This window comes from Heterocephalus glaber, unplaced genomic scaffold (assembly GCF_053883595.1).
Source record: "Heterocephalus glaber isolate CG9 unplaced genomic scaffold, H.glaber_assembly_v1.0 deba00001496, whole genome shotgun sequence".
Classification (NCBI taxonomy): Eukaryota; Metazoa; Chordata; class Mammalia; order Rodentia; family Bathyergidae; genus Heterocephalus; species Heterocephalus glaber.
The window spans coordinates 226497-237427 of record NW_028258319.1 but is presented as its reverse complement, the minus strand read 5'-3'; the positions used below and the strand labels follow the sequence as shown (position 1 = coordinate 237427).

Sequence of the window (10931 nt, the reverse complement as noted above, 5' to 3'; positions counted from 1 at the left end):
AGTGTTTTATATATATATATTTTCTTTTTAATTTTTTTTTTGGTACCTAGGATTGAATTTGGGACCTTGTACTTGGGAGGCAGGTGCTGGAACCACTGAGCTAAATCTCTGGCCCTGTTTTTTTGTTTTTTGTTTTGGTACTAGGGGTCGAACTCAGAACCTTGCACTTGTGAGGCAGGCAGCACCACCACTGAGCTAAATCCCTGGCCCTCCAGTGTTTTATATTTTTAAGGGGCCAGTTTTTTCACTTTTTTCCTGAAATCTACCCTTTGCCTTTTGGTTGAATTCCAAAGCCCCAATTAAGATTTCTTTCCTTTGTAATAGACAGTTTTTTGCTCCCCTTATCTCTGCTTATCAAAAGAGAGAGAAAAGTAACAGGTGGAAGAGGAGAAGGAAGAAGAGAAGGAAGAGGATGGTAGTAACAACAATGGATATTCCTTGTTCCTTTCTTCTTTATCACTTGGCTCTAAGTTAAAGAGAGGGCTAAGACATGAGTAGGATAGGTCCAGTCTGAGCAGCTCCTTGAACTTGTGGACAAGTCAGACATAGGGCAATAGGGATCTGCTTTATTTTGGGTTGTCTGACTCAAAGTTTTCATGTGCATATTTGGGTGTAGTCCTGTGAGTGAAAAGGAGTGAAAGCTAGGATTTTAAACCATGAGTCTCAGATATAGGGCCCTCTGCTCAAAGTGTATAGTAGATCCCATCCTCCTTGTGGGTCTCTACTCATCCTCTGGGCCTCTGCCTTGACTGATAGCTCTTACAGATAATGGTTGTTTTTCCTTTTGAGCACAACATCAATCCTTAATTTATGCTTAACATTTTTAGTTAGGACCCTTTGCCATTATCTTAGGCAGTATACATGATAAACTCTATCATCTATCTATCTATCTATCTATCTATCTATCTATCTATCTATCTAATTTGAAGAGCACTTTTGAGCCACAGCTGGAATCGTTACAGTGTGTTATAAGTGATAAACATGGGAAATATTACAAATTGATCACATGGGAAATATTACAAAGAATCAACAACTGGGATCTCATCTTATTAAAAGCTTTTGGACAGCAAAAGAAATCATCAACAGAGTAAAGAGACAACTCACAGAGTGAGCAAAAATTTTTGCCAGCTGTTCCTCAAAGGACTAATATCTAGAATATATAAAGAACTAAAAAAAAATCAGACCTCACAATTTAAAGACCCAGTCCAAAAATGGACATCTGAAATGAATAGTCATTTTTCAGATGAAGAAGTACAAATGGCAAATAAATATATGAAAAAATGTTCAACACCATTGGTCCTTTGAAAGATGCCAATTAAGACAATGCTGAGATTTCATCTCACTCCAGAAAAAAATGGCTATTATCAAGAAATCAACCAATAACAAATGCTGGAGGGACTGTGGGAAGGAGTGTAGACTGGTGCAACCACTGTGGTAATCAGTGTGGAGATTTCTCAAAAAATAAAAATTAGAGGTTTCATTTGACCCAGCTATTTCCCTTATCACAGCTATATATGCATATCCAAGTATATAGCGGCCAGTTGGTAATAACTAAATCTTGGAAACAGCTCAAATGCCCACCAATCGATGGATAAAAATGTGCTTTTTTTTATACAATGGAGTACTACCCACCCACAAAGAAGAATAAACTTGAGACATTTCTAGCTAAATGAAGTGAAATAAATTGGACACACGTGTGTAAGTATTCCATTGTTTCTCTGGTGTGAGAAACTGAAAGTGTAAATAAGGACCAAAATGTATAATAGATACTGTGAAATAGGAAGAAAATGTTCAAATGGGAGGGGAACAGAGGAGGGGGGAGGGGGAAAGGAAGGAAGGGAAAAGAAAAAAAGAGAGAAAAGGAAAAAAATGGAAACAAAGCTTCTGTAAATAAGGAGGGGAAAAGGAGTTAAAGGGAGGGAAGGGGAATAGGAAAAAAAGATCAAGATATATCATGTACAAGTACAAATTCTTTATGATGAATGTGATTACTATGTTTATCTAAAATGTATCAATGAAGTTAATTAATTAATAAAAGTATACGTGTTGGGACAGCAGTTGCTGATGTCTCCAAAACTCTACAATCTTTCCCTATAAGATCTCTAAGGTGGCTGAGATAGAAAACGGAGCCCAGAAGAAGAGAATACACAGAACTCAGAATCACTATTCTCCTCAGGTGACTGAAGCTCTCTGTTTCCACACTGAGGGCATCTTGCCCAGAGAAACAGAATTTCTCAATCTTAATTTGGACAAAAGCTGAGCTCCCCTCAGGGGTAAGAACAGGGAAGCACAAAGGAGAACACAGGCAATAGGAAGTGTCTGAATGACAAAGCATGGGTGGCCATGGTGCTCTGTGCTCTCTGGGAATGAAAACCATCAGCTCGTGTTCTGTCTCCCTTGGCAGCTTCATCTAATATCTGCTGCTATTGTGACCAGAAGGAAATACCAATGGGGGCCTTGCTTGGCCATAGAGATACTGCTTCCAGGAGGCAGCATTCCTGCTCCCTAGCCTAGCACTGTGCCTGGAATCTAGAAAGCACTCAATAAACCTCTGATCCAGAGGTATTATGTTCCTGAGCAGAAACCAGAATTCTGGTAACTGGGAATGCACACCACTCACAGTAAGTTTGAAACTGGCACAGAGCTTATGTAGTTGCCTTCTTTAATGTGTCACAGCTCTCTAGTGAAAGATCACCTGGAGCACAAAGATGGACTTATTATTCATTCTAACAGGGAGAGCACACATCATGGAGTATTATGAAGTATTTGCATAAGAGAATGCTATTAGGAGTTATAGGATTTATGCTTGTTTTAGGTGATTTCGGGGGAATGTTTAAAGAAGCAGAGCTTTGCTCTGAACTGGATGCTATGACTGAGCCTCTTAATGAATCTTATCTAGTAGGGAAGAATACAGTGAAGCTAGATAATAATTGATAAAAGAGGCAGCAGACACACAAATGACATGTAAGAGAAGAATGTTTGATATATTTGTGATTTGCACAGTAACACTGCTTTTGTCTGTGTTTAGGCAAGATTATGAAGTGATCTTGCTTCATCACTGTCACAGAATAACCCTGTGTGAGGTTAATGTTTGCTGAGGTTTGAATATGATTTGTCCTCTCTGAGATTCATGTTGCAGATTAATCTTCATTGTGAGGTATGAAGAGGGTAGAAACAATCCAACTGTGGTGTTTAGAGGCAGGCCTTTGAGAGGTGATTAGGATTAGATAAGGTCATCAGCCCCATGCTGAATGCTTGTGGCTTCATAAGAAGAGAGAGGCCAGGGATGTAGCTCATTGGCACAGTGCCTGCCTGGCAAGCTTGAGCCCCTGAATTCGATTCCCTGTACCAAAAAAAAAAAAAAAAAAAAAAAAAAAGAGGGAGAGAGACAGGAAGACACATTTGTGTGCACCTGTTTCTAGCCATGTGATCCCCTGACCTGTGTCAGGACTCTACCAGCAAGAACACCATCATCAGATGTGGTCCCTTGGCCTTGGACCTCCAGAAATGAAAGCCAAAATAAAACTATTTTCTTTAACATGCCCAGGCTTGTGATATTGTTATTAGGAACAGAAAACAGACCAAGAAAGCATACTACGAGGTTTATGCTCAACGAGAGATGTACTATAGCATAGCTGAGAATGCCAGGTCAGCTCCTAACAACTTTTGAGTTATTATCACAGCAGTCCTCAGATGCCATAGGTTTCTCACCCTTCCTTTTCATTTTTTAGTCAAGTGCAAGTCAAGCCATAAGACATTAGTCTATGGTTTTCAGCTTTTCACGATTGCTGAGTTTATGCTGATCTGGTAGTAATACTTGTTTTACTGAAATGTGAGCATTTAATGAGTTATTGTACAATAACCAACGAGTAATATCTACCACTAAGACTTCCATATTAGTTAATTCCTTTAGTTTCTTTAATTAGCACTATCAACCTGAGACATATTTCCCTCATTTTATAGACAGTAAGTCACATGTAAGTGGTGACACCGAAGTTCAAATGATCTGTGATGCCACAGCCCAATTCTTAACCTCATTTTCCCTCTCCTCAACTTTCTGAATTTTCCATGATAAAGTTTTCATACCCCTCTATACTGTACTGCCTGTCGCATAGGCACTAAATTGTAAAACCCTTTAAAAATCTATCATTTGCCAGGGTGACTATCGTGGGTTTATCCTAGGGTTTGATCTCTCCTCGGTACAGGAGCAAAAATAGGGATTAACATTTCCCCGTGCGGGAGCCCTTTGTGTCCCAAGAGGAGCCCAGTCCGGGTTTATTGTGAGCTAACAGTACTGTGAGCAAGGTCCCAGCCAGTGACGAGAGCAAGGTGGCCGTGTCGCCTCTAGCGATCCTCCCAGCTGGGGCCTTCCCGCCAGCCCCGGCCTTCCCGCCAGCCCCGGCCTTCCCGCCAGCCCGGCGGGGCGTCCTTAGCAACGGGCAAGCGCTCTCCCAGCCCCGCCCCGCGGGAGGTGGCGGTGGCATCTGCGCCTGCGCGCGGCCGCAACCGCCAGTCACCTTGCTTTCCCTCCGCTCTTTGCCCCCTCCCCTTTCCCCCTCCTTCTCGGCCGTCCGGAGCCGGACGCCAACATGGAGCCTGAGGACCTCCCGGGGCCGGGCGAGCTGGAGGAGGAGGAGAAGGATGTGGAGGAGGAGAAAGAAGAAGAGGAGAAGACTGTGGAGGCGGCGGCGGTGGAGGAGGAGCCAGCAACCTCGGTTGAGATCGTGACAGAGGAGGTGGAGGAAGAGGCGGGGCCGGAGTTAGACTCTGACTCTAACTACGAGTTCCAATCCCGGGAGAGTTCGGACGAGGAGGACCGGGAGGACGAGGAGGCCAAGGCTTGGCTGCAGGCGCACCCCGAAGTTATCTTGCTTCCGCCCCCGCCCCCGAGGTACAGCTACGTGCGGAGCGCGCGGACCTGCGCGGAGAAGGTGAGCGGGGCGGGAGAGGTGAAGGCCGCGCGGGCCGGGACTGCAGGAGCAGCGCGCCTCGGAGGTCGCCTTGGCCCAGGCTCCGCAGGCGGCTGGCGGACTGCCCCCCACCCCTGCTTCTTTCTGGCGAAGACATCTGCTGTTTCCTCCCCAGGCTGGGTCCCGGGCCTTTTGAACTACAACAGATGTTCAGGAAAGCCCGTATTCCCGAGTGTGTAGTTAAGAAAGGCTTTTTTGGAGGAGAGGGTAGGGTTGGAGAGCGTGGTTGCCCAGGGGATGCCTTGTTGAAGAGATAATTAGCAATTAGTTTAACTGAAGTGGAGGACTCCCCTTGAGGAAATACTGTGGATTACGTACACTCCAGTAGTTTTGAGAGGCTCCCGACCAGTTGTGTTTCTCTGGACAATCCTTTGTGTCAGTAAGGGAGTCCCCAGGCCTTGGGAGGGACTTAGAATGCAAGAGGTTTGTGATGCACCTCCAGTCTGGAAAAACTAGAAAACACAAAATAAATATAGCAAGAGCCTATATTATGGTTGGCCTGTGAAGGACATTTTGAAAATAACAGTGTGTTTGATTGCTTTCAAGAAGCAAGACCTTTGATGGTCAATACAGGAGGCACTATGTGTGGCGCTTTACCTTCAGTTAAGAATATGTATCATAGAGGGTGAGGAGTGTTACTCAAAAACCTGGGTTCCATTCCCCACCCTGTAAAATAGGTCAAAAGGGAAAAGGAAAAAGGAAAGGGGAAAGGAAAAATGAAGGGAAACTAAAGGAGAAAGGCAAGGAAAGGAGCACGGAAAGGAAAGGAAGAAAATTCGGTGTTGTACAACAATACTCTTGTATTGTTTTAAACACTTTTCAGGTACCCAGTAGCCATGCTTGGCTAGTGGCTATCATATTGGATGAGCAGATGAACACTTCGGTCATAGACTGGTAATGACTAAAGAGTAGTAGTTGTTTTGCTTGGTAAATATTCCAGATGATACTTAATTCAGTGAACATTTATTATTAAGTGATGACTGTATGCCACACATTGTCCCAGGTGCTAAGGAAACCTTGGTGAACTCAAACATTTTTGGTCTCTGCCTTCCTAGTGTTCACAGGCTATAGAGAAGGCAGATAAAATTCAGATGGTCTTATAAATAAAAGTAGAAATTCTAAGTGCTAAAATGCTAAGAAAGCATAATGTAAGTTAATTTGGTCTTGTGAGTGAAGGAAGGTAGCGGCCTAGAAAACTCCAGGGCTGATATCTGAAGACAGATTGAGATTAACTAGGCAAAAAGGGTGGGAAAAGAGCCTTCTAGTTGAGGGAAGAACATGAAAAATACTGTTGATAGAGAGTGGTTTGTTTTCTTTCCTTTTTTTTTTTTTGTATTAAATTCTTTTATTGCTACATTGTAGGTATACAACACAATTACATTTCTCATTGGGAATTGTACCTTTATATAATGCATCTTGGTTCTTATTTTTTCCCCATTCCTAGCCCTCGCTTCACACCCTCCACCCTTCCCTATTTACAAAGACTTTATTTCCATTTTTTCCATTTCTCATCATTTTTTCCTTTCCCTTCTTTCCTTTCCCTTGCCCCTCCCACTACCCCTACCCCTTTGGACCTTTTCTTCCTATTTTACATTATCGATTATTCATTCTAATAATTGGTACATTTTAGGTATACAATATAATGATATTCATCATTGGAAATTTGCACCTTTACATAGTCTCTCTTGGTTCTTATTTTTCACCCTTGCCCAGCCCTCCCTTCAACCCCTCCAGTCCTCCCTATTTACAAAGATTTTGTTCCTATTTTTCCATTTTCTCATATTAATCCCATTCCCTTCTGTCCTTTCCCCTAGCCCTCCCACTTCCTTCCTCTTTGCCCCTTTTCTTCCTAGTTCACATGACCTATTATACATTTAGTCCTTATTTACACTTTCAGTTTCTCATGCCAGAGAAACTATTCGGTATTTACACGTGTGTCCTATTTATTTCACTTAAGAGTATTGCCTCAATGTGCATCCACTTAGCTATAAATGTCTCTTAATTTTTCATTTTTTATGGCTGAGTATTACTCCATTTTATTAAAAACCCACATTTTCTTTATCCAGTCTCCAGTTGATGGGCATTTGGGCTGTTTCCAAGTTTTAGCTATTACAAACTGTGCTGTTATGAACATGGGTGCACATATATCACTGTAGTATGATTCTTTTAATTCTTTGGGGAAGATCCCCAGCAGTGGAATAGCGGGGTCAAATGGGACTTCCAGTCCTAGTTCTTTGAGGTAGCTCCATACTGATTTCCACAGTGGTTGCACCAGTCTACACTCCCACCAGCAGTGGAGCAGGGTTCCTCTTTCCCCACAGCCCTGCCAGCATTTGTTATTGGTTGATTTCATGATAGCAGCCATTCCTTCTGGAGTGAAGTGGAATCTCAGCGGTGTTTTCATTTGCATCTCTCGAATGACCAGTGATGTTGAACATTTTTTCATGTATTTATTTGCTATTTCTACTTCTTTGGGTGAGAAATGTCTGTTCATTTCAGATGCCCATTTTCGGATTGGGTCTTTAAATTTGGGAGGTCTGATCTTTTTAAGTTCTTTATAGATTCGAGATAGTAGACCTTTGTCTGAGGAAGAGCAAGTGAAGATTTTTTTCCCACATTGTGGGTTGTCTCTTCACACTGCTGGTGGTTTCTCTTGCTGTGCAGAAGCATTTTAATAAGAAGAGATCCCACTTGTTGATTGTGCTAGTTCATGGGCAACTGAGGTTTTGTTCATAAAAATCTTTTCCTACACTGATGTCTTCAAGGGTTCTACCTAACCTCTGTTCCAACTGGTTCAGAGTTTCTATTTTAATATTTAGATCTTTAATCCATTTTGATTTTAGTTTAGTGCATGGGGAGAGATATAGGTCTAGTTTTAATCTTTGGCAAGTTGAAGCCCAATTTTTCCAGCACCATTAATTAAAGAGGCTATCTTTCCTCCAGTGAGGGTGTTTGGCTCCTTTGTCGAAGATGAGATGGCTGAGTGTGTCTGGCGTTGTTTCTGCATCTTCTAATCTGTTCCACTGGTCCTCAAGTCTGTTTCTTTGCCAGTACCATGCTGTTTTTATCACAGTAGCTTTGTAGTATAGTTGCAGGTTGGGGATTGTGATACCCCCTGCCATGTCTCTGTTACCTAGAATTGCTTTTGCTATTCTGGGTCTCTTCTTGTTCCAAATGAATTTTTGGATTGTTTTCTCGAGGTCTATGAAGTATGCTGCTGGGATCTCAATTGGAATTGCATTAAATCTATATAGCAGTTTTGGAAGTATGGGCATTTTCACTATGTTAATCCTTCCTACCCAGGAGCAGGGGATGTCTGTCCATTTTCTGATATCATCTTCAATCTGTCTTTTCAGAGTGTCATAGTTTTCAGAGAAGAGGTCTTTGATTTCTTTCGTTAGGATGATTCCTAGATATTTCAGTTTTTTGGATGCTATTGTGAAAGGAATTATTTGCCCCATTTCTCAGTGAGTCTGTCATTGGTGTAGAGGAAAGCTATTGATTTTTGTGTGTTGACCTTGTAACCAGCTACTTGACTGAATTTGGTTATTAAGTCTAGAAGACTTTTGGTGGAGTTCTTGGGGTCTTCTATATGGAGTATCATGTCATCTGCAAATAATGACAATTTGACTTCTTCATTTCCTATCTTTATTCCTTTTATTTCTTTCTCTTGTCTAATTGCCGTGGCTAATGTTTCCAGAACTATATTGAACAAGAGTAGTGATAGTGGACATCTTTGTCTTGTTCCTGATTTTAGTGTGAAGGATTTCAGTTTTTGAGCATTTAGTATGATATTGGCTGTTGGTTTTTCATAGATGGCTTCTATCAGTTTGAGGTAGAGAGCATCTATTCCAATTTTTTGTAGGGTTTTTATCATAAATGCATGTTGGATTTTGTCAAATGCTTTTTCTGGGTCTATGGAGATAATCATATGGTTTTTGTCCTTGGCTCTATTGATATAGTGTATTACATTAATTGATTTTCGTATATTGAACCATCCCTGCATCCCTGGGATGAATCCCACTTGATCAGGGTGTATGATCTTCTTGATGATCTTCTGCATTCTGTTTGCCAGTATCTTATTAAGGATTTTTGCATCTATGTTCATTAGTGAGATTGGCCTATAGTTCTCTTTTTCGGTTGGGTCTTTCTCTGCTTTGGGGATCAAGGTGATGCTTGCTTCCAGGAATGAATTTGGGAGTATTGCTTCCCTTCCAATTTTATTGAAGAGTTTAAACAGTAGTAGCAGCAGTTCCTCTCTAAATGTCTTGTAGAATTCAGTGAAGCCATCAGGGCCTGGGCTTTTCTTAGTTGATAAGTTTTTAATTACCTTTTCAATTTCATTGGTTGATATTGGGTTGTTCAGAATTTTTAGGTCTTCTTTGTTCAACTTTGGTAATTCATATGTATCTAGGAATCTGTCCATTTCTTCTGTGTTGTCCATCTTATTGGCGTATAGGTTCTGGAAGTAGGTATTGATGATCCTCTGGATTTCTCCTGGGTCTGTTGTAATTTCACCCTTTTCATTTCTGATTGCATGGATTTGGGCCGTTTCTTTCCTTTTTCTGACAAGGTTGGCTAAAGGTTTGTCAATTTTGTTGATTCTTTCAAAGAACCAACTCTTGACTTCATTGATTTTTTTGTATCGTTCTCTTAGTCTCCATTGCATTGATTTCTCCTCTGATCTTTATAATTTCCTCCCTTGTATGAGCTTTGGGGTTGTCCTGCTCTTCTTTTTCTAGAAGCTTGAGGTTCAGCATGAGGTTGTTTAATTGGGCTTGTTCTGTTTTCCTAATATGTGTATTCACTGGTATGAATTTCCCTCGTAAGACTGCTTTCATTGTGTCCCATAGATTCTCATATGTTGTATTGTCATTGTCATTTAATTGAAGGAACTGTCTGATTTCTTCTTTAATTTCCTCTATGACACATTGGTTATTCAGAAGTGTAGTTGTTCAATTTCCACGTGTTTATGAAATTTTTTGAGTTTCTTTTGCTGTGGATCTCCAATTTCATCACAGGGCATAACTGATAATATACAGGGCATAACTTCAATTCCTTTGTGCTTACTTAAACATGTTGTATATGTGAGTATGTGGTCTATTTTGGGGAATGACCCATGTGCAGCTGAGAAGAATGTTTATTCTGATTTTGTGGGGTGGAAGACTCTGTAAACATCTGTTAAGTTCATTTGTTCAACAGTCTGATTGAGTTCTAGTATTTCATTACTTATTTTTAGTCTAGTTGATCTATTTGTGACAGTGGCGTGTTGAGGTCCCCCACTACAATTGTATTAGTGCATATATGACTTTTCATGTCCGTTAGTATTTGTTTTATATAGTTGGGTGCACTAGTGTTTGGTGCATAGATATTTATGATTGTCATCTCTTCCTCTTGGATTGTTCCCTTTACAAGGATGTAGTGTCCTTCTTTGTCTCTCTTAATCAGTGTTGGTTTGAAATCTACTTGATCTGCCAAGAGGATAGCTACTCCCACTTTTTTTCGGGTTCGTGTCGCATGGAGTATTGTTTTCCACCCTTTAACTTTCAGTCTATGAGTTTCCTTTTGAATGAAGTGTGTTTCTTGTATGCAGCATATTGTTGGATTTTGCTTCTTGACCCATTCTGCCAGTCTATTTCTTTTGATTGGTGAATTGAGACCATTAACGTTGGTGGTTTTAACTGAAACGTATTGACTTGTCATTGCCATGACTTTTTCTTTTTGTTGGGTTCTCCCCCTTTACATTTAATTTCTTGTCATGCCAGGATGGGTTCATTCTGCTTTGCTTCCTGGGGTTGTGATCCTCAATGTCTGTTCCTAGGATATTGTGTAAAATTCTTTGGAGTGCTGGTTTGGTATTCATGAAGTTCCTAAGGTGCTCTTTGTCATGAAAGTATCTTATTTTTCCATCCATTTTGAAAGATAGTTTTACAGGGTACATCAATCTGGGTTGGAGGCTGT

General features: G+C 41.0%; 1 protein-coding gene across 6 annotated transcripts in view; it reads left to right on the top strand.

The window, feature by feature from the left end:
* The first annotated feature begins 4516 nt into the window (after positions 1 to 4516).
* The window catches only part of Alms1 (ALMS1 centrosome and basal body associated protein), a 155625-nt gene continuing 149210 nt past the window's right edge, over positions 4517 to 10931 (top strand). For 4 of the 6 annotated variants that reach the window (XM_087184358.1, XM_013074060.3, XM_087184359.1 and 1 more), the window contains exon 1: positions 4522 to 4931. In XM_087184358.1, the coding sequence (XP_087040484.1) occupies positions 4590 to 4931 (342 nt within the window). In that variant the 5' untranslated portion in view covers positions 4522 to 4589. Of the gene's footprint in view, positions 4932 to 10931 lie in introns of all 6 variants that reach the window. The other 2 variants (XR_002396725.2, XM_087184360.1) reach the window with 2 other exon arrangements.